Below are 24,358 nucleotides of genomic sequence, written 5' to 3' on the forward strand. Positions count from 1 at the left end.
GGATTTAACTTCGCTACTGGATTTCTGTTTAAATGGAAGAACCAATATATTAAAGTTTATCAGGGTGGCTAGTACGTTTACTGTTGAAATGTTTTACTAACAAATCCTTGTAGGATCACTGTTCCACAGACCTTTGCAGTATTCACACAGATTACAAGCAGTTTTCCAAAACAATCTCTCTAAAGTGTCAGTTTTGATATGGCTTTTTTGCTGGAGGTGATTATTCGGTAAGTTGCTCATATCCCGAGCTTCTAGCTGCACTGAACGCAAGAATCCTAAAAGATAACGGTGCTTGCAAAGGCAAGCAGGGCTAGCATTTAAGATTGTAGCTGCACCAATCATGCTTCATGGGCATAAATTCCACTTTTGCAGCTAAATTGAGATAATACCTGCTTTATATTTGCTACATAATCCCATTCACACGTAGTTAAAGCGGAGGCCCGCCAAATTTTTTTTTTTTTAAAGTCAGCAGCTACAAATACTGCAGCTGCTGACTTTTAAAATATGGACACTTACCTGTCTAGGGCGCCCGTGATGTCGGCACCCGAAGCCAATCTGTTGCTTGGCTCAGGTGCTGCTGCTGCCATCTTAGGTAAGGGAATCAGGAAATGAAGCTTTGCGGCCTTCACTTCCTGGTTCGCTACTGCGGATGCGTGATTCGCACTGCACAATCCGGATGGTCCCCGCTGTCTCTGGGATCCATGTGTTTCCCAGCAGACAGCACGGGGGGGAGGGGGCGCAGGAAGTGGCCGGAAGTGGGTGAAAATACCTGTATTATACAGGTATCTGCAAGGTTTTGCTGTATAGAGGTTTATTTACTAAAGCTGCAGAGTGCAAAACCAGGCTCACTTCTGCAAAGAAATCAATTAGCTTCCAGGTCCTATTGCCAAAGCTTAATTAAACAAGCTGAGGTTAGAAGTTGATTGGTTTCTATGCAGATGTGAGCCTGGTTTTGCACTCACCAGCTTTGGTAAATAAACCCCATAGTGACAGCCTTTAAAATGGTGGTTTCACTGGGAAATAACAGCCTATAAGATGGTACTTAGACGGACGCTAATATGGATTTGCAATGGTCCTACCTATACACTCTTCACATGTGTTTATGCTAAATCTGTTGGTGCTTAGACAGTCTGTATGTACGCCATTTTTTTCAGTAGGCAGCAAAATCACTACAGATACACCTTACATTTTTATTTCTTTCAAAGTTAAAGAAGTTGTCTCACCATAAATGTTTTCTATTACTCCAGCCCCTCCAGGGGAAAAGTGCATGTAGCACGTTGTGTGGTTTTCATCAGTGCTTTGGATGCTGAGATAGCATAGTCAACAGCAACACCCCCTCTCACCAACATTGTATGACCACACTGCTTGGTAAGAGACAGATACCTAGTTAGTTATGGATGATATGGCTTGTGTCTGGCAGTAGGCACACACCAGGGGCCAGTGCCATCAGTACTACTATAGGAGTAGGGGGCATGTCTGTATGAGTCACCTTTTTCCAGTGAAACATATACACAGATTGGCCCGACGTGCACTCACAGAAGAGAAGGAGGTAACAAATGAGCTATGCTTGAGCTGCACAATAGGATCTACCACAAATCAGACTTCATGGAGGCATGGAGCAATCAAGCAATAATAACAGAGAGATCTGATTTTCTAGATAATTGGTCAACTTTTCTCTTTGGAAGTAGACACTTTGTGGCACTAATAAAATATCAGTTTATATAAACTAGTTTATATTACATGTGTCTTGAACAAACCTTCCTATGTTATAACTATCAGACAGGTATAAGAACCTGCCTACAGAAGAGAAGAAGCTGAAGTTCCTGGAACTTCAAAAGGAACTAGTTGACGACTTTAGAATACGTCTAACACAAGTGATGAAGGAAGAGAGCAGAGCTTTGCTAGATCCTAAATACTGTGCAATCCTCAATGCTGTCAACTACATAGCATCTGTGCTAGCTGAATGGGCTGACAATGTTGTGAGTACATACATTTATTATTTTGCAATCAAAATTTCAACTTCTTACAAGTCATTTCTTATGCATAGATTAATGTGGGACTGTGACATGTTTAAATTATTAAGTATTTAAACACAAATACAAAAAATTATTAAAGTTATAATTTTAATAATAAACATGTCTGTGCTCCTGGATCCTCCTCCCTACATAGTGCCCCCCATAGCAATCCTGATCTGGACTGTGGGTTTTATTTTTTTTTTTCGTTTTTTTTTTTTTTTACACAAACGCACATGGAGACCCCCCCCCCCCTTTCCCTCCTCAAAGATTTTGTTTGACAGCAGCAGGAGCCAACAGCTTCCGCTGCTGCATATAAGTTCTATGAGGAGAGAGCAGCGCTGCTGCTCTTGGACACAGTGCTGGATTGAAATTGGGCTTGTGTAAGTATTTTGGGGGAAGCTGATCATAGAAGGGTTTTTTTATTTTTTTATTTTTTCAAAAAAAAAAGTTAAAAAAACACCTGTGTCACAGACACAAAAACGAAAGCAGTCATCTCATCTAAGAATTGGTAAGCTGCAATACATTACATTTTTTGTTTTTGGGTTCAATACTGCTTTAAATCAAATCCAGACCTGTGTAAAGGCCATGTGTACAATGGGGCTGATTTGTGATTAGTTGGGTAAAGAAAAATGGGCAGCAACTACTCTATTGTATATAGCAACCAGTCAAAGTATTTATTTTATTTGAAAAATTAAGCCCATGTGTTTTCCTGTGGACATCTGCTCCAGCGTTGAGAAATTAGTCCTATGTCAGTGCAAGCATTGTTTGTATATTTTTACTCATATTATAATTCTCTTACATAGCATCCTTGTTTACAGTTTTTCTTACAGCTTCAGCAGGCTGCTATGGAGGTTTGCACTGACATTCATTCTAGCAGTAAGCTTCAGCTGGGACAGCTGGCTTCTATGGAAATATCTGTCTTTGATGATATGATTAACCTACTTGAGAGACTAAAAAATGACATGTTAAGTCGTCAGGTAGAGCATGTGTTCAGAGAAGTAAAAGAAGCAGCAAAGATGTACAAGAAAGAAAGGTATGTCTGTACAGATAGCAGCTGTCTTGGTTATATATCAAACTCATTTTTTATTTCAGTGATCCTCCAAAGTACTCTGAAATGTAGGATGCAAGTCTAATACACACATGATGGGAAGTCGATGATTTCCAGCACCTAAAGGATGTGTAATGTAGAAATACACTCTTCTCACATCAAAATGTAGTTGTCAGCAATTTATTGCATGACATGGTACAATACTATGCTGCTTTTTCTATAGTGTCCCTGTCACTATGAGTTCTGCACTTCAGTGCACACATCTCCCAGTATCCATGCCACCACTGACATCTGCCCACCAGTGCACACGTTTTACTTCCCTATATGCATATCGGCATCCACCAGTATCCATGTTACCAGTGAGATCTGCAATCAAGGACATACCTCTCAGTACCAGGTATCCATGTTACTATTGAGAACTGCACTCAAAAAAACATACCATCGCTGCCATGTAATTTGGCTAAGATTGAGATCTGCACTTTAACACACATACTTAATTGCCCAGTGTCCATGCCATCAGTGAAATCTGCACCCTCGCTCCCTAGCATCATTGCATCCCAAATTTACATACAGTGTTTCATACCTCAGTATTGGTCACAGCGCCTCATACTACTGAATTACACATACTGCCTCAAACCTCTCTGACACGCAGTGCTTCGATCCTGTATGTGGTAGGTTGTTTAGGCAGATGTACACATATTGCCCCTGGGCATGCCTCACATCTCGGCAAATCCCATCACAGATTGCATCATAAAATAAACTTGGGTAAGAATTATTGTGATAATACACCCCAACATGATCCATGCAGAGGGAGAGAGAGAGAGAAACAGGTTATAAACTTGCAATAGTCTGAAGGTTACTAGATCAAGGAAACAAATACATATTGTAGCTAGCCATCTGTTTCATAGTTTGTCAAATTTAGTACTACAGCCTGATGTTGAAAAATAAGGCAATCAAATTTATTGTTAAAGACTTAGTGTTTGTTAACCAAATTTTTTTTTTTTTTCATATCCTGGTCCCTTAAAGTGGTTGTAAACCCTTACAACACACTTTGACCTACAGGTAAGCCTAGATTAAGGCTTACCTGTAGGTCCAAGAAATATCTCCTAAACCTACACAGTTTAGGAGATATCTGCCAAAAGACAGGCACCGCTGTATACGGCGCATGCGCCTTAGACAGCGGCGCGCAAGCGCACTGAGCGCGGCCCCGTCAACATGCCGCACGCGGCGGCCCGCATGCGCGGGAGTGACGCCATTGCGGCTTCACCGAATGACAGCGGCGGAGCAGCGAGACCCACCGAGAAGATGGATGCGCCGGACTACAGGGGACATCGGTGACATCGCTGGCTCCTGTGTCAGGTAAGTGACACATAATGGACTACTATGCGATGCATAGTAGTCCATTATGCTTTACCTTTGCAGGAAATGAAAGAGGAAGTAAACTCATCAGGGTTTACTTCCTCTTTAAAGCAGATTAAATAGCACAGTGCATGTGCTATGTAATCTGCACCCCTCTAAACAGTAAAAAAAAAAAAAAAAAAAAAAAAAAAACGAAACCTACCACTTCCTGTATAGCCTCTCTATGGGCTATGTAATCTGCCCCCCTCTAAACTGTAAAAAAAAAATAAAAAAAATACCACTTCCTGTATAGCCTCTCTAAACAGACCACGATAACCAGGGCAGCTCCGTCCTGATTGCCCTAGTCAAAGTGGCTCCCTCAGTGATAGGCTGCTGTCCCCTTTGCTCTCCTCTCTCCCCCCCTCACCCCCTCCTTCCTCCCTGCGAGTGCCCTCTTTGTCTGTCTCTGCTCAGCCCCGCCGCCTCTCCGCTATTATTAAAAAAATAAAAATAAACCTATAATTGTCACTCCCAGCCCCTCTTTTAGAGGCTGGCCTAGCACACTGTGTTAAGCATTTTTTTTAAACGAGTGTTATATTTATTCTGCAGAGGAGAGGAGCTCTCCCCTCTGGGGAGATCACGGCCCCTCCCACAGAAGCCATCCGTCGGAGCTGGAAAGCGCCTGCAAGTCATGTGACCGGCTGAAGACCGATAAAAATCGGTATTTACAACACTCATTTTAAAAAATGCTTAACACAGTGTGCTATGCCAGCCTAGAGGGCCTGGCCTTTAAGTTCACATTTTCCAGAAAATATCCTATGTAGTTAAGGGGTCCCAGTAGATATTAAAAAGCTGTTTAGCTTTGTAAAATGTCCATTTATTTTATTGTCATACCTGTAGGCCATTTGGCCTGCCCAGAATCCTGCCTGAAAAACTTGAAGTTAACAATCCCCAAATCCTGTCTTGTTACTAGGATGTGAATATCATTTGACACTCACTCTCAGCATTACAGGAGTGAAAAACAACTGTTTTTGCATCCTAGCAACAAGGCAGGATGTGAGAATTGCTTACTGATAATTTTGCAGAGTAAGGGTCTAGCTAGGAAATCTATTCCATGCTTACCCTCCAGTATGGTAGATCCTTGCACTTCATAATTATTGGTGAATCTAAAGGAGGTTGCACAATTATACAATTGTGTGTGTAGTCATCTTTAACTACTGCTTAGTAACCAAAAATATTAAAGCATTTCCAGTCAATATTTCATATGGCCTTTTCCATATGTAATGCATTCTTTGGAATTGTGAGGAACTCCTCTGTTCTTTCTATTCCAGGTGGCTTTCACTGCCGTCACAATCAGAACAAGCTGTGATGTCACTATCTAGTACAGCCTGCCCTATGCTGCTAGCACTCAGAGACCGCCTTCTACAACTGGAGCAACAGCTTTGTCATACTTTGTTTAAAACTGTCTGGCAGATGCTTGCAGAAAAGCTGGATTTGTTCATATATCAAGATGTAAGTAAACAAACTTTTGGGTGCATTTAAAACAGAACTTCATTCATAACAACTTGATCAAAATTAATGTTCTTTAGCATTGAACATACATTCTACATGAATATTTATGCCAGCAAAATTAAGATGTGCTGTAAATTGCCTCCAGCATTGCTTCTGTTTTTTCTTGCTGGAGGCCGCCATTTTCCTGGAGACCAGAGCAGTCACTTTCTTATTGAGAACTCTCCCCTGTCCTTAGTCTCAAAAATGATATGTCACTTTCTGCAGTTCTGTGTGCAGCCAATTCTATATATATATATATATATATATATATATATATATATATATATATAGATTTCCAGCCTTGACTGCATGTCTTGGCTCAGCAAGAGGGGGAGATGCAGTAGCTGCAGAGATTCACAGTTCTGAGGGAGAATGCTAAAATAAGACACTCTTTGTAAGTTTAACTCTCTGCTTTTGTGTCTTCTCAACAGTGTAGTTTGTCCTGTCAGCTCACCTGCTTTTCTCTCTCCCAAATCTGTCCTTCCGCGGCACAGGCTGATTTATTCCTGTGGTTTCCTACCTCATCCTGTCAGTAGATCGCCCTCTAGTGACTTAGTGACTGCCTGATTGCTATGATTTTTGTCAAAGTGCTGAGAATAGAAGGTAACAGAGGTTGTACAGAAAGGGTGAGAGGGGCCAGCAGGAAGCAATCTGTGTTAAATTTCTGACTAAAGTTCCACTTTAAGTAGTTATGAAGGCTAATGGGGTTATTTAAGAAAGTCATATAAACTTTGCACTACAAGTGCAAAGTGCACTTGGAAGTGCAGTCGTTGTAAATCTGAGGGGTAGATCTGAAATGAGGGGAAGCTCTGCTGATTTTATTATCCAATCATGTGCAAGCTAAAATGCTTTTTTTAATTGTCCTTGCGTATCCCCCTCGGATCTACAGCAACTGCACTTCCAAGTGCACGTTGCACGTGTAGTGCAAAGTGGATTTGCCTTTAGCAAATAACCCCCTATTTGTAAATATGCTTCTGAGAATTGCTGGTTCTTTACCTTCCTATGGCTGCAGTCAGCACAGTTTGGGTTGGCTGTTTCTTTTAGCAGCCAGTGGAAACCCAGCTTTTAGGATAAATTGCACCTATAGTGTAATTCTTTTTCATCTTCACCACCACCACTTAGCTTACATACATAATGCCATTCTTACTTATAACCCCAGTGCTTCACAGCTCCTGTCTGAAATCTTCAAAGCATTCCCATGTGTGCCATGATGTCCATGCACTTCAATTCATCAGGCTGAAGATGGTCTTTCTCAAGTCATCTTCCAGGACGGCACACCTGAGAGATGAGAGGCTCCTCCCTACAGGAAACACAATCAATGGACAGCTGTTTTAAGTCCCCACCCTTCCCCTTGATCCTCCGTTTTTGATTGTGTTTCTCCCTACACAGCGAAACTGTTTTTTTTTTTTCCAAATGACCCGAAGCCTGGGGCTGGTGGTCTCCCCCTGGGAGCCGGACCACAAGCTTGGGAAGCCTCTGGGTCTGGTAGGATATTCTTGTCCTTCCTGGGGGGTTCCCCTATCTTTTCCTCAGGGGGGAAGCAGAAATTGGAAGAGCCCCCTAAGAGCTGAATGACCCTGGGTACAGTGGTGTACCCAGAACTTCAGGGGCCATTATCCTGTCTTCCCTCCTTACCTGTACAGGTGGCTGTTCAGACGGGGGTGCTGGCCATCGGTTCTTTCCAGAGGGATCGTGTCCCCGACTCCTGGGTCCCCGGTAGCTTGTGTGGGCTGCCGGAGAGGGAGGGGCAACAAGCACCCGTGTCATTTTCAAACTTCGGGAAAATAGCGGCGGCGTTCTTACCCAGGAGGGAAGGCTGAGAGTCAGTAGGAGCAGGCGCCCACATCCTCCTTTCGCTAGAGCAAGGAGGCACCAGTTTACTACGGTGGATGTCTGCCTTAACCACCTCAGATGGGAATGAGGAACGGAAGGCAGTGCCCCCCCCCCCCCCCATGTGTATATACTGACTGGTACAGTGCAGGACACAGCCTAACCTTGCACCTCCCTATGGGGACAGCAGTTGGGGGGGGTACTTTGGCGGCTATCCTCCTTGCGTGTGGACCATAAGGATGGAAAAGCAAGCCCGCTGGCTGTGGCAAAAAGGGGAAGATGACAACGGTGAGTACTTTCCTTTGCCTTGGGAATTTAGCTGCAAAATCCCCAATTCCAGCCAGAGGGTTTCTGGGCATTTGAGATAATCATTCAAATAGCCCTTAAGCTTCTGCTAAAAACACCAGCCGCAGCTCCCTCTTACATCAGAGACGCTGTATGGCGGACAGGTGGTGCAAAGGAATGAGTGTGCCTAAACCACCTCAGATGGGAAAGAGGTAGGTAGGCCATTGCTCCCCCTTCCCCGTCTATATACACTGACTGGTGCAGTGCAGAACCTGGGGTCAGGATACATATAGCCCAGACACCACTGCTAAAACCACCAGCCACAGCTCCCTCTTACAGCAGAGACACTGTGGTTATCGCAGCAGTAGGTTGCCAGCCTCTCCCTACATGCCCAGTTGTGGTACATTAGTAGGGATGAATATAGCATACAGAGGGGACCTGGTAGATACAAAGTTACTTACAGGCCAGGTATACCACTGAACAAGTTATTAATTGGGCAGTGGTTGGTGGATTCAGAAGCTCCCCTGGTCAGCAGGTGCACTAGGTTACCGGCCCTATTAGCCCAGCTGCTCGGAATCTGAAATTGCTTCATGATGCTTAAAAGCTGACTTAACATTCAAGGATGGGCAGGGACCAAGCTTCTGTGTGGCACAGTAGGGGTTCCCTTGTGACAGATCCTCCTTTTGGGGGTTGCTTGCTATAGGTAACTTTCAGAAGCTCCAACCTCCCACTCCACCTTTTACACTGGGGTTATATTATAGTGTAGGATGTAAGAAGAAACTTTTTTGTTGGTTTGGGCTACAATCCACTCAGTGGCAGATCTAAAGGCGATTCACCATAGATCGCTTCCTACATCCTTTTAATTGAGGATTTTCTGTGCAAACCAATGCAAGAGCTACATAATTGCTTGTTTGAAGCCTGCAAGTAGCTATTTACCCCCAGGCTAAATTGGTAACCACCTCTTCTAGAAGCTATCTTAAATTGGTCTCTAGGGCTGGGCTCATTGAGACTTTAGTTGCTAATCAGCACCACCTGGGTATGAGCTGGCTAGCGTTTGCTCAGTCTATGAAGGTAAGGTAGGACAACAGCTACTATAGTAGGGTGTCCACCCATTTTAGGATTTGTTCCTTCACTGGTGGTGAAGGTTTGATATCTACAGCCCAGGCTATGCCTATGAAATAAATTGCCTGTTGGTTATTTCATAAAGGGATAGACCATGACTCCTCCTTGGCTGCACACCAGTAGACCTCAGTAGTGAAGGTTTGTCCTTGCTGGGATGTTTTTGTGGCACAGCAGAAATTCACATTGAGATTTGTGACATCTCTGCTCATAAGGGCTATATTGCTGTACATCAGGAATGTGCTGCACTGAAGCTTGTTTATATCCTAAAGGTACTGCTTTTGCTACAGATCAAAAAAATGCTACAGTGAAGGTGGTCTGTACTATCTGGTTTTGTGCTGCACAGCAGAAATGCACATCATTGAGTTTGGTGACATCTCTGCTCATAATGGTTATATTGCTGCACATCAGACATACACAAGATTGAGGTCTGTCTGTGGGGCTTTGTGTCCTGTATTACTGCCTTGTTGGTTACTTATCAGAAAGGCAGCAGTGAAGTCTGATGGTCCTGATTTGAGTGGCGTTGTGCTGATTCAGACAGTGCTATTAACGGCAATGGCTGCCGAGTTTAAACATGCGATTTGACATGTTGAGTCGCATGACAAATCATTTCAATATGGATGTGCTATCTCTATTCAGAGTGTTTTATTGTTGCACATCAGACATATACAGGATTAAGGTCTGTGGGGTTTTGTGTCCTGTATTACTGCCTTATCAGAAAGGCAGCAGTGAAAATTGATGGTTCGAATTTGTTGGGCTACATAGCAGGAATACAAATTGAACCCCTGCCAGGTGTAGTACATATACTGCCTTTGGTAATCCGTGTAGCAACACAAAGTGGTGTCGTGCTGATTTTAGCCATGCGATTTGACATGTTGAGTCGCAAGGCCAAATCGCTTCAATATGGATGTGCTATCTCTATTCAGAATTGTTATATTGTTGCACATCAGACATATACAAGATTGAAGGTTGTCTGTCCTTTTTTTATGTCTTGCATATACTGCCTTATTGGCTGCATATCAGAAAGGACACAGCAGTGAAGGTTGCTTGTCTTTTTCTGATTTTGTTTTTGCTGCTCAGCTGAGAGACCCATTGAGGATGGTGGCATCTCTGCTCAGTATTGGTATATTGCTACACATCAGACATACACAAAGATTGAATGTTTGTGTCCTGTATGTCCTATATTTACTGCCTTATCGTTTGTATATCAGGCACAGCAGTGAGCAGTGTTTCTCTTTGGTCTACCTTTCTGCATCTTAGGGATACACAGCAGGGGGTTGTTGGCTGCACTCCTCCAGGGAGTCACAGCATTGGGGACCCCTTACTTGTTCAAACTGAAAATTGCTATTTTTTTTTTTCCTGCGACCTGTGTAATCTTGAGGTCTGTGGATCCAGGAATCGGGGACTGCTGGAGTTGCACAGACACAAATGGTACCCATTGGAAACCATAGGGTATGACTTCTCATGCGTCTTGCAGTCCCAAGTCGCAGGTTGTGTCGCACGGGTGTGGGAGCCCTAAATGTATCTGTCCCTTCTGGTTGAGGTTTTGCTACACAGCAGAAATACTCATCATGGCGTTATTGTTTTATTTTGCAGCAGACCAGAAAGATTGCAGCTGTAAAGGCTGTCTGTTTTTTTTTCCTCAGTGTCTGCTTTTATGTTGTTGCACAGCAGAAATACTCAAGATTGAAGCTTGTTGGTGCTTTCTGTTTCAGAAAAACACAAAGCTGCAGGTTGCTTGTGTCCTTTCTCAGTATTGGTTCTATCTGAACTACACTACAGAAGTGCATGACAGAAAGGATTGTCTTGTGTTCCATATTTTACCCTGTGGCATAGCAGAAATGCACAACACGGGAGTTGGTGTTTTATTGATCTTATAACTGTATTTGGTGGTTTGTCAGAAATACACAACATAGAAGTTTGGGTCTTTCTGTCTTTATATTTATAGCCTTGTTTTGCTGTACATCAGTAAAACACAACAGTAAAGCATAGGGATGCACCGAATGGGTTTTTTGGTGCCGAAACCGATACCGAAAATGAAAAATACACTAGGCCGAAAACCGATACCGAAACGGCGCCGATACCGAAAATGACTGTTTTTAAAAAATATTTTTATACAGGAGGTGGTCAGAGACTGGGGACATGGTACAGGAGGTGTTCAGAGACTGGGGACATGGTACAGGAGGTGGTCAGAGACTGAGGACATGGTACAGGAGGTGGTCAGAGACTGGGGACATGGTACAGGAGGTGGTCAGAGACTGGGGACATGGTACAGGAGGTGGTCAGAGACTGGGGACATGGTACAGGAGGTGGTCAGAGACTGGGGACATGGTACAGGAGGTGGTCAGAGACTGGGGACATGGTACAGGAGGTGGTCAGAGACTGGGGACATGGTACAGGAGGTGGTCAGAGACTGGGGACATGGTACAGGAGGTGGTCAGAGACTGGGGACATGGTACAGGAGGTGGTCAGAGACTGGGGACATGGTACAGGAGGTGGTCAGAGACTGGGGACATGGTACAGGAGGTGGTCAGAGACTGGGGACATGGTACAGGAGGTGGTCAGAGACTGGGGACATGGTACAGGAGGTGGTCAGAGACTGGGGACATGGTACAGGAGGTGGTCAGAGACTGGGGACATGGTACAGGAGGTGGTCAGAGACTGGGGACATGGTACAGGAGGTGGTCAGAGACTGGGGACATGGTACAGGAGGTGGTCAGAGACTGGGGACATGGTACAGGAGGTGGTCAGAGACTGGGGACATGGTACAGGAGGTGGTCAGAGACTGGGGACATGGTACAGGAGGTGGTCAGAGACTGGGGACACGGTACAGGAGGTGGTCAGAGACTGGGGACACGGTACAGGAGGTGGTCAGAGACTGGGGACACGGTACAGGAGGTGGTCAGAGACTGGGGACACGGTACAGGAGGTGGTCAGAGACTGGGGACACGGTACAGGAGGTGGTCAGAGACTGGGGACACGGTACAGGAGGTGGTCAGAGACTGGGGACACGGTACAGGAGGTGGTCAGAGACTGGGGACACGGTACAGGAGGTGGTCAGAGACTGGGGACACGGTACAGGAGGTGGTCAGAGACTGGGGACACGGTACAGGAGGTGGTCAGAGACTGGGGACACGGTACAGGAGGTGGTCAGAGACTGGGGACACGGTACAGGAGGTGGTCAGAGACTGGGGACACGGTACAGGAGGTGGTCAGAGACTGGGGACACGGTACAGGAGGTGGTCAGAGACTGGGGACACGGTACAGGAGGTGGTCAGAGACTGGGGACACGGTACAGGAGGTGGTCAGAGACTGGGGACACGGTACAGGAGGTGGTCAGAGACTGGGGACACGGTACAGGAGGTGGTCAGAGACTGGGGACACGGTACACGAGGTGGTCAGAGACTGGGGACGTGGTACAGGAGATGGTCAGAGACTGGGGACGTGGTACCGGAGATGGTCAGAGACAGAGGACGTGGTACAGGAGGCATCCCCCATTGCAGCCAGTGTGTCTCCATTGCAGCCTGTGTGCCATTTTGCAGCCAGCCTGTGCACTGTGTGCAGGGAAGAGAGCCGCCTCCGTCGCCTGTTTGATAACAGCGCCGGGAACATCACAGCTTTCATTTCAATTGCTGTGTGTTCCCGGCCGTGCGCCGTCACACGCAGCCCCTCCCCCTTGTCCGGGCACTTTGATAGACAGATTATCCGTCCAATCCTGCGGATGATCTGTCTATCTAAGTGCCCGGACAAGGGGGAGGGGCTGCGTGTGACGGCGCACGGCCGGGAACACACAGCTATTGAAATGAAAGCTGTGATGTTCCCGGCGCTGTTATCAAAAAGGCGGCGGAGGTGGCTCTCCTGCGCTATGATGGGCGTCACCAGGGGCGGGGCGGAGCCCCGCCCCCCACCCAGGCCACGCCCCATTTTCGGCTCCATTATCGGCCGTTTTTCTCTTTCGGCAAATTGCCGAAAAGGGCATTTTCGGCCGATATGTTTCGGCGGCCGAAATTTCGGTGCATCTCTAGTAAAGCAGTAAAGGGGGTTCCTGTCCTTTCTGTATTTATATATCAGTTATGACCTAGCTAGCTGCACTTCAGAAATAAACAGCATTTAGGGTTTGCTTGTGTCTTAATGTTTTTACGTCTTGGCAGCACATCAGAAAACCAGACTGTGAGGACTGTTTGTCTACATTGAGGTTCAGATTTGGGTCTCTTCCCATATTTGATATATGGGTTTAGCTAGTCACACTCTGGTACACAACATTGTTGTCTATGCTTGTGTCCTTTATGTCTAAATCTATTGTGCCTTGCCCACAATCTATGATCATTTTATTTGTGATATTAATAATGCATGTATCACCTTTTGTATTTCAGCCTTCTTTTGAATGGAGGGGCGAGGAGTTCGGGCTGCAGATGCCACATGTCAGAAAACCTTGACCCCTTACATTCAGGGATGCCAGAACCATTTCCTAGGGTTGAAGCCCTGTAGGGTTATGGGACACTGGAGGAAGGGGATAATGAATCGCCCTGTTTAGTAAGAACTTGGAGAGTTCTGTTCAGAGGAGTATTAGGGCCTGAGGCTGAAGTATAAAAATGTATACCCGATCAAATAGGTTTTGGCTCGGTGCATGGCCTTCATTTCGCCCTTTTAGCAAAACTAGACGTAGCAATATGGGTAGTTACTCCTGCTAGGGACTTTAATCTCCTGAAGTAGGCTCTCAGGCATAAGTAAAGACATAGATTGGGCATGCCTTAAACCCAGGGATCAAGCTTCTGTTAATCTGTTACCCTTAAGTAGGCTTCCCTTTAGTCTTTGCTGACATAAAGATAAAGAGGAACAAAAAAGGTTGTCTGTCAGGGCCCCCCCCCCCCTTTTTTTTTGCAGTTTTATTTCCCTGAACAGGGTAGTGTTAAGAAAGGCCCTCTTATTGATTAATGTAGTGACCTTGTCTTATTGTCTTACACAGGTCTCTGATTTAACTTTTTAGTGGTTCTAAGTAGCACCTACAGGCACAATAGGCCATGGTTGTTAGATGTGTGAGGTAGGCAACATTGCTAACCTACAAGTTTAACATGTTTTCTGATTCCATCTTTAAGAGCCCATTTCACCTAGATACTGTATCCTAAGCGGAAAAGGCAGGGACATCTGTGGAGCAGACCTGCAGATCAGCCGCATGATCCAGCTAAGATACCTTCATCAAGCATATGAGTATATGGAGTGGAGGTAAAGCTCACTGCAGAACCAAGGTTCACCAAGAGGGTCTTGCAGTGGCCCCACCCTAAGGTAGGCCTGAGGTACTTGTTTATCCTCTCAGGTGTGCCGTCCTGGAAGATGACTTGAGAAAGGTACCAGTTACTTACCGGTAGCTGTCTTTCTGGGAAATCTTCCAGGGCGGCAGGCCTACTTCCCGCCCGTTGGAGGAGGGAAAATTGTAGAACACTAGAAGGTGAGTGCCTATGAGGAATGATTTCCCTTGGGAACCGGTTCAGGAGTTGCTTCTCTACAAACTGAGGATCAAGGGGAAGGGTGGGGACTTAAAACAGCTGTCGATTGCTTGTGTTTCCTGTAGGGAGGAGCCTCTCATCTCTCAGGTGTGCCGTCCTGGAAGATTTCCCAGAAAGACAGCTACTGGTAAGTAACTGGTACCCTTCAGTTAAAGTGAATGGAGACCACAGCACATGTGTGAATTCTGCTTTGAAGATTTTGGGCAGGGGCTGTGTGGTGTTGGGCAGGCTGCACAGTGAATATCTTAGAAGAGTTGGGCTGTAGGTATGAAGGACTGTGCTGAGAGGTAGGGGAGAACAGGAAAGTGTAAGTGCTATAAAAGTGTACATATCCCGCAAAGCTGATGTTACTTCCATCTTGGTTTAAACAGATTATTTTGGCAAATCATTTTAACGAAGGAGGAGCAGCACAACTGCAGTTTGACATGTTCCGGAATCTCTTTCCTTTATTTTCACACTACTGCAAGAGGCCAGAGAATTACTTTAAGCAGTGAGTATCAAGCCATACAAATGGTAACAACAGAATAATTACATTTTTCTCTGTAAAATTTCACAGCCTGTACATCAAGGCCCCTTGCATGGGTGTCATAATTTACAGATATTTACTCAGAAACTTGTAGACTTGAGTGAAAAAAAACCTAAACCTAATTAATCTTGGATGTGTAAAGGTGCATAAGATTATAGACAAGTAAAATTATTCTTTATTGCCAGTGTTGTAATATACAAATTTACTCCCCTGCGCACGAGGCATAATACTGTTTTTTTTTTTTTAACTTGTGTCAAAAATTGATGTAAGGGAAGCAAAAGTAAGGAAAAGGAGCTTGCAACAAATAGATGATTAAAGTGGTTGTAAACCCTTACAAACCACTTTGACCTACAGGTAAGCCTAGGTTAAGGCTTACCTGTAGGTCCAAGAAATATCTCCTAAACCTATACGGTTTAGGAGATATTTGCCCGAAGACAGGCACCGCTGTCTACGGCGTATGCGCCGTAGACAGCGGCGCGCAGGCGCACTGAGCGCGGCATTTCCAACAATGGAGCTGTCGCGCGTGTCGGCTCCCGTGCTCATGCGCGGGAGTGACGTCATCGCGGCTCCGCCGAATGACAGCGGCGGAGCTGCGAGACCCCACCGAAAAGATGGATGCGCCGGACTACAGGGGACAGCGGTGACATCGCTGGCTCCTGTGTCAGGTAAGTGACACATAATGGGCTACTATGCGATGCCTTTGCAGGGAATGAAAGAGTAATGCCTCTTTAATGCCATGTTCCAACATGTCATGGATGCAGTGAATTAACTGGTGACCTCCAATTTTATTAATTATTACCAGTTAATTTCCAATGCATATATTTTATCTTTATAATGCCAATCAATGTCATCAAACAAATATGCTGAGCCTTGGAATGTAAGCTGCCATTGCTGACCTCCATCCAAAAAAGTTAGATTTGCCTGTTTCTCTTGGTAATCCCTATGGCTTTTGCACTTTGAGTGTTGGACGTGAAACAAGAATGGGAGTTCCAACTATACTTGCTGCATGCTTATTCTGGGTCTTTGACTCAGATTACTGATGTAAGACACATACAGGCAACTAGCATTTTTGAACGGGTGTCAGCAGTGGCGGCCTACATATTTCCCCCAGTGCAGGTTTTGTATGATTCTTAAGCACTCCTTTAGCAACTCGCCTGTTGAGATTTTAATGCATTTTTTGTTGTGTAAATGTGACAGGAGGAATAGTAACATTCCTACTGCACAGGAAGAATAAGACTACAAGGTGAACGGGAACAAAGCTAGGAAATGTGGTGAGGAGATGCTCTGTTCCCTAGGACAGTGATGGTGATCCTTGGTACCCCAGATGTTTTGGAACTACATTTCCCATGATGCTCAACTACACTGCAGAGTGCATGAGCATCATGGGAAATGCAGTTCAAAAACATCTGGGGTGCTAACAGTGGCGGAATTATAGGGGTTATAGGAGATCGTTATGGCAACCAGGCCCCTTGAGGGCCCCCTGTACTCTTCAATAGGAGGGGAGGCTGAGAGGAGCTCCCCGATCATCAGCCGAACTGAAATCGGCACTGCAGAGAGCTCCTCACATTAGGCTAAAGTGTAAGCACAGTGTGTGCTCTTTGTCTCCCCCTACAGTGCAGTATCCGGCAGGAAGAGCCAAGGTAAAGCACTGCTGTTTTTTTTTTTTTTATAAGACTATCTACTGTATTTGTGTTTATATGTGTGTGCATGCATGTGTGTGGGTGTGCATGCATATGTATGTGTGTTCATGTGGGTGTGCATGTATGCATATGTATGTATGTGAATATGCATGTGTTTATCAGTGGCGGTGCATCCAAAAGGGCACACAGGTGCTGCCCTCTCTCTCCAGCCACCCCCTCTATGACCAATGGATAGAGTCATGCATAGCATAGCATAGCATGAATCTATCCATGACCACCTCTGCCACCCCCATATTTAGGTGTCCGGTCTCTTTTGGGGTGCCTTAATTACAGCGGCGGGGGGTGTTTTTGAAGCCCCTGATTAGAGCCATATGCTCTAATAGGCTTCAAAATAGGTGAACTGCGAGCGCCATGCTCGACGCTCACAGTCCACCCAGGTGTGTTAGAAAAGTGAATTAATATTCACTTTCCTAACACTGAACCGCCTCTCCACCAATCAGATGTGCGGGTCTATTACCCGTCGCCTGATTGGCTGAAATGATAGGCGCAGCTATTGGAGGCCTATCAGGAGAAGAGGACAGGATATGAGGATATGAGGATGGCAGGAGACACATGGAGGACCCTGCTCATGGCCATCACCCGTTGCCCCACCAAGACAGCTGAAGTCCTGGGCAGATGGCGAGCGGGCAGTGGGGATTCACAGTGGCAGCATTTGATGGCACACTGGCACCATTTAATGGGCACAGTGGGGGCATTTGATGTTTTTTTTTTTTGTGTGTGTGTGTCTATAATGTATATGTGTGCATATTATGTGTGTGTTTACATGTATTTATGTAACATGCTGTTCCTCCGAAAAGTGATCCATGCTCAGATCGCTTTTCAGAGGCATTTGACAGCCAGTAGAGAGGCAATATGTTGCCTACTGACCACTTGTTTTAACCCCTTAAATGCATCATCACTATGCTGCAACTGCATGCAATGCACACAGTTGCAGAGGGGTTGGAGTGCAGCCCTATTCACCTAGGGGTATACTTCAAGATTGTGAAACACCGACATAGAGGAACCGATCTCTCCATTTTCCTCCTGAGGCCGCTGAATGCCTGTGGGAGAGGGATGAGGAGAAGGGAGGGGGGGGGGGGGGGAATGGAGAAATCAGTTCCTTTATATGCAGCCACCCACTTGGGTCCGGGCCCTGGTGTTCGACCATCGGGCTTGGAGAAAAAAGAGCTTTGGTCCGGAGGTTGGGAAGTGGGGTGGGGGGGCCCCGCCCTCCATGGTTTCCTGCATCGGGGCCCTGAGGGTTCTAGTTACGCCACTGGGTGCTAAGGTTTGCCATCACTGCCCTAGGAAACAAAAGAAGTCAACAGGTGACTTGGCTCACTAGATTTTACATATTACTGGAATATTACTTTTAGGTGGACAGACCATTAAAGCAAAATTTTAATGCCATAGAAAGAAAGAAGAGAGAGGCATTTTAGGGCGCTTTCACACTGTCCCATTGTGGTTGTTCAACTGTGCGGTGTACCCCACGTTTCTCGTATGGGTTACCCACGCTTTCCCATAGACTTCTATTAGAGCAGGTTTTTTTGATGCGTTTTCAGAAAATGCACCAAAAATGGCCGATCTAATAGACATCTATTGGAAAGTGCAGGTAACCTGTATGAAAACCACAAGTACACTGGGCTGTAGGGAAACCCACAGCTGGACAGAGTGAAGCTGCCCTTAGCCAGCAAAATGAAACAGCTGCTAAGGCAACCACAATGAGGCTTCTCTGTTTGCTGCAGCAGAATCTAGCTATGTTCGTGGTCAAACATAGACCTCTGTATACTGAGTTGGGAATAAGATGTGGTTGCTGGCAGATGGGGCTGAAAGTAAGTGGATGGCTGTGTATGATTTCAGCTTTTTAGCATTACTTATAAAGCAGTGATCATCAACCCTGTCCTCAGGGCCCACTAACAGGCCAGGTTTTATGTATTACCTTAGGGAGATGCAAACTAGAATACTGCAATCACTGAGCAGCAAATGATATCAACTGTGATGTATTTCAGTTATCTTACAAACCTGGCCTGTTAGTGGGCCCTGAGGACTGGGTTGATTTATACTGTTATAAAGTATTTAGTGCTGCTAGCTGAAGGAGATACTGAGGCCTAGTTTACATCAGTTTTGGTGGAAAGTATTCATATGTCAGCATGTAAATATGCTGCGGGAAAACGGAGTTGGAGGGGCGCTGAGTTATGCATATTTGCACTATATGAGAACAGCTCTTATATGGTGTACAGAGCAAAGTTAGCCTGTATCTATGTGATCACCAACTCCTGCCCAGCTGCAAAAAAAACTTCTTAGAAGAACAAATGCATTCTTTTACTGGGGCTAAAATATTACATTATATGCAGGCTGCTAAATAGTGTTTGTGTATCAACTGTTAAATGATCTGTAAAATAATAATAAATGTGTGCATTTATTTCAGTGTGAAGGAGGCATGCATTATCCTCAACCTGGGTATGGGTTCAGCGCTGCTCCTAAGGGATATGTTACAGTCTGCATCACACAATGGAGATAGTACCGACATCAACAGCAAAGTGCCCTCTGCTACAGCAGCTTTAAATGAACTTGGAATCTACAAGCTGGCCCCACAAGATGTAGAAATTCTTTTTAACCTACGGACCAATTGGCCAAATACTGGAAAATAATCTTTTCATATGCACAGTTTAACAGTCATTTGTCTGCTGGCTATAATATATCTACTAGCTCTTTGCTAGTAACAATAGCTTTCCCGGGGGAAGGTTGCTTCCTCTAAATAACATATGTTAAGTGGTAAGGACTATGTTTGTTTGTTTTTTTTGTAAATATGTTTTATTAAAAAGTAAAACCATTACCACCCATGGTATTGAAGCTGAATTCTAGCAGAATCTAGCTGCATTCATTTATTTATGCAGCTCTAGAAGTATAAATACTTCATTAAATGTATTTTTGTAAATGCAAGCAGTGCAAGTTTGACCTGATATCAGCCTTTTGCAGTCCCTATACAGCAGTCAATCAATTTAAGTGCTGATAAAGAGCATTCTGAAAGAAAGAGGATCACAGTGACTCATCATTGCGCTGCTCCTCTTTTTGATTGTCCAGTCACAACCTGGGGAAGGTCCAGGACAGCTTGGGCTCAGAGAAAGTGAGTTGAATGATTCTGTCCATCTGACTAAGGACATCTAGTGGTGGATTTTTTTTTTCCTTTTGCGAGGGACAGTTCTGGATTGCATCAAAAGCTGTTTTTTCTTTCATCTTTTAATATAATTTTTGGCTGGAGCTCTGCTTTGTTTTGTTTGTTTTTGTTAAAAAAGATATTTATGAACAAAAACACAATGATTATTGGTTGACAATAATCACATGTAAAAATTGATGATGCTGGTTGTACCCAAGTTGATAAACTTGGGTCCAATCAGCATGCCTATATGGTTTAAATCTCGGCCGGTCCTTGCTGAACCGGCTGAGATTCAAACCATCTATGGCCGGCTTAAGGAATTTCCACTGAGAGCTTCATTTTTGATGTCTGTGTGTACAGGACTCTTAGGAGCCTGGTTCAGATTTTGGACTTTTTATATATTCTGAACAAGCAGCAAGAGAGTTTTAAAACTAGTCCTCACTCGCATCTTTATCCTCTTCAGTGAAAGATCAGGAGCTAGGAGAAGGGACATGGAAATTAGTTGGGGAGTAGGGGGAAGGAGCTTCAACTGCAGGAACCTTTCCCTCCGCACTATTTAATTACACGAGCGTCGTTTCTGCGACAGAACTGACAGTATATTTTCTGCAGCAATCTAGCTCACAGTGCAAACTCTTATAAAGTTATTACCCTTTTTTGCATGCACTGAGGCACTAATCATTACCTGTGGCTGCAATCTCAAATGATTTTTCAAAGAGGCTAGGACACATTCCTATGCTGCAACTGCTTAAAAACCAAAGCCACTGCGTCAATAAATGCACCCCACGGTGTCTGAACTTTGGAAATTTAATTTGAAAATGTATTTTTTTCTTGATACAGTCATTCAGAAACAGCTGGTTACAGGAGGTTGGAACACTGGCAAATAGGAAAATTGTAAGGCCAAGTGGGATTTACTTGGTATCCCCAGAGGGAACTGGCAACTGTAATCTGGAAACTTAGTTCTCATAGGTGTCTTCCTCAGCACTGTTGGGCAGGACCCTCTTGAGCCCTTTAAACGAAGCCCAGCCTATGGCCCCTACCACCATCTGTGACACAGATTGTTTGCCGACCTATTGTTACATAGATTTACAGGGGGTTGTTTTAAGTCCTATTGATGTAGTGCATATTACCCTGCATCCAGAAGTTCAGCCTGCTGTTCTACACTTTTGAGTCCTTTAGCGCTCCTACAACGGCAAAGACCTTTGTACTGCACCCGCTATTTAATAAATACCTTCTTGCAGAAAATAAACACTGTGAGGGTTTCAGAATTTTTTCCTTTTGTACAGGACTTTGCAAATTGGTGGACTATGCCTACCATCGATACACCAGTGACCCACCTAATGTAAACAGACATTTACAATAGACTGGTTGAGACTGTACTCGCCTTTTGGAAATTTCACTGACAGTTAATGTCCTTCCTTAAATTCCTGTTTGAATTCACTGGTCTAGCTCTCTGTCAAATGTTTGGGCAACCATAGTCAAGTCAAGTGTAAGATGTGGGAAGATTCCACATGAACTCGCGCTCCTTTTTTCAGACGAATCCTATACCGTTGACTACCTTGTAGCAGCCCTTCTCGCTAGAGGGACTTGCTGACCTACAAGGTCGAGCAGGAATAGTTCTGATTTTTCCCTACCTGGCCTCTCAATGTCTTTTGGAGGCACTTTGTTACTTTTCAGAGTACTTGGCCTTGTGTCTACACCAGTGCTCTTTCCCGGCATCCTGAATGTGGGATGCTCAGATAATGTCTTATGAAGAAGATTTTTGGACCCAATGAAGATCTTTTTGGATCCCTGCAGTCAGAACCCTTCTAAGTTTTGCCCGGATAAGGCTTTGCCGGTGTCTATCATTGGTGGGAGAGGCTGTTTTAATAAAACCCTCACACAAATGGTCTACACCTTCTGTTATTGGACCATTTATTTAATAGTAAGGAAGTCTCCCCCCTTTTCCCTACTGGGAGTCAGTAGGGCATTGAAGAAACACCGTCTTGGCTTTCTCCTTCTTTTGGTTGTTCACCACAAACTTTTTACTAGGGGCTAAAGCTCTGGGCAAAACATCCATATGGTCTCTGTGGGCCAGGAAGCCCAGGTGGTCTCTTTCCCCCACCTTCTGGGCTATCTCTTGCTTGCACTGTCTTCGCAAAGCATTGACATCTGGCTCTCCTCAAGCAGTTTGCACTGTTTAGTACTACTCATTCCGTGCATGGCAGGAAAAAAAATCAACGCTGGAGGGCTCTGTGTTCCCTTGGACTTTCACGGGCAGAACAAGCTGGGATCCTGCTAAAGGAAAGAAAGATGGTGGGGGGGGGGGGGGGAGCACCAAGCAGGCATCGTGTAGCACAATTTATTAAAAGATAAAAATATGATATAAACAGAAATGGCACTCACAAGTGGATGTGGTGGGGGATGATGACAGTTTGCAGTGGATGGGAAGTCCAAGTGTGAACCGGGAGCTATGGTCTTTATCCGTTATAGGAAGAAGGCAAGCTGTATAGAGGGAACGAGATCAGCCTGAGATCTGTGCAGAGGTTAATGAAGGAAGCACGGTTTGCTTCCGAAACACATTCCCATTGGTTCTCACGACCGATGGACTGACAGCTCCTCTCTACACTCCCGCTGGAGATGCATAATTTGGACAGATATCCAAACACTGGACGGACCATCCCTGCTATACAGGGCAGCTCGACTCCGGCTCCCTCTGGACTGATTTCAGGCTGATCTTGCTTAATCTATACAGCTTGCCTTTTTCCAAAATTGCATAGAAACTGATAAAATTGCTACATAATCGCATAACCTTCAAATTGCATAGAATAAAAAGGTGATAATGTTGACAAACAGTGCACATGAATAGAGAAAATTAAAAAAATAAAATAGAAACGCATAAAATTGTGATTACATACGTCACGATTTGGGTCCCCCCTCTCCTTTTTACTCTATGTTCATGGACCTGGGAGGCTGCCCACTGTCAGTGAGGCATATAGAGATAACCTATCATATATGAAGACTATACATCAGGCTACCAAGCATATTAGGACATCTAGTCCATTGACACTTCCCCTGGCCACTACCACACAAGAGGAACATTGGATGTGAGCCATTGGAGGATTTACTGACCACCACCATTTGTTACAACACGCTGTTGCCTTGCTGCGGTAAGGTAGCCACTACACACCTTGTTTATAGATTGAAGTTGTTTATAGATTGAAGAGGATTCACATCACCTATGCACCGAACGACTGTATTTTCACTGATTGTCACTTGGAGCACGGCACTTCACTGCATCTTATTTCTATTAATTTTTTTTTTTTTTTCTATTCATGTGCACTGTTGGACTCTACCTCATATATTTTGGCAGCATTAGCACCTTTTTATTCTATGCAATTTGAAGGTTATGTAGCAATTTTATGAGTTTCTATGCAATTTTGCACATGCAATGTCACTTTGCGTTTTTTTGCAACTTGAAGGTTATGTGATTATTTATCAATTTTATGCATTTTTATGCAAATTTGCACATACATTGTCACTATATATGTTTTATGCAATTTTGCACATGCAATATCACTTTATATAGTACTTTAACGAATTCAGCACTTTATGGTACTATTTTTTTTCACTAGTGCGCGACACCATATATTGATTTTTATTATTGTTGGTGCGGTTTGACCTGTTCGGTGTCTGCTGCAGCTAGTGTTCTGTTGTTTATTGTTGTCCTGGTAGTGAGGAGATATTCTTTCGGATTTACATTCTCTGTTCTGCCCTCAATGGGGTGACTGTTCTTAGCAGGGTGGCCAAGTTCCCTGTCCCTCAATACATGTTTGTGGATGCTTCAATGGACCGGGATGGGTCAGGAAATTCTATTTTTTGTGCTCAAGATTATGCATGTCCTGCAGATTTCCTTTAGCCCCAGAGACCTCTCCAGGTGTTGAAGTGGATGGTTTTTTCTCATCTTGTTCTGGCTTCCCCTACACCATTCTAAGGTTGCAGTAGACATTTCATTCATACTGATTTCATGGTTGGTACCTTTAAGTTTTCTAACAGTCTCAGGGGTCTCTTATTTATTGTAATGGGATGTTAGGCTGTTAATATTCTCACATTCTTTGGTTATCTTTTTTGAAAGATTGGTTCCCTGGGCAGGCAACCTCAGTCATATCAGGGAACCTTCTTTCTCTGAATCATAATGGCATAATCCTTATGCCAGGGCTGAACAGATCCCAGGTTGCCATGGTGACTAAAAATTGCATCCTGGTGCCTAGACCTTTATTAGCTGTCTGCACCTGTCTCCCACTTGCCAACTGTGCTATAGCCTACAGAC

General features: G+C 44.6%; 1 protein-coding gene across 3 annotated transcripts in view; it reads left to right on the plus strand.

The window, feature by feature from the left end:
- The window catches only part of RINT1 (RAD50 interactor 1), a 39,235-nt gene extending 19,504 nt beyond the window's left edge, over window positions 1-19,731 (plus strand). For 2 of the 3 annotated variants that reach the window (XM_077472373.1, XM_077472375.1), the window contains 5 exons: window positions 1,780-1,979; window positions 2,834-3,048; window positions 5,733-5,913; window positions 15,062-15,180; window positions 19,324-19,731. In XM_077472373.1, the coding sequence (XP_077328499.1) occupies window positions 1,780-1,979; window positions 2,834-3,048; window positions 5,733-5,913; window positions 15,062-15,180; window positions 19,324-19,546 (938 nt within the window). In that variant the 3' untranslated portion in view covers window positions 19,547-19,731. The remainder of the gene's footprint in view (window positions 1-1,779; window positions 1,980-2,833; window positions 3,049-5,732; window positions 5,914-15,061; window positions 15,181-19,323) is intronic. The other variant, XM_077472374.1, reaches the window with a different exon arrangement.
- Window positions 19,732-24,358: the final 4,627 nt, after the last annotated feature.

Source organism: Lithobates pipiens, unplaced genomic scaffold (genome assembly GCF_037356315.1).
Source record: "Lithobates pipiens isolate NorthernLeopardFrog02 unplaced genomic scaffold, aLitPip1_a1.2 Scaffold_8, whole genome shotgun sequence".
NCBI lineage: Eukaryota > Metazoa > Chordata > Amphibia > Anura > Ranidae > Lithobates > Lithobates pipiens.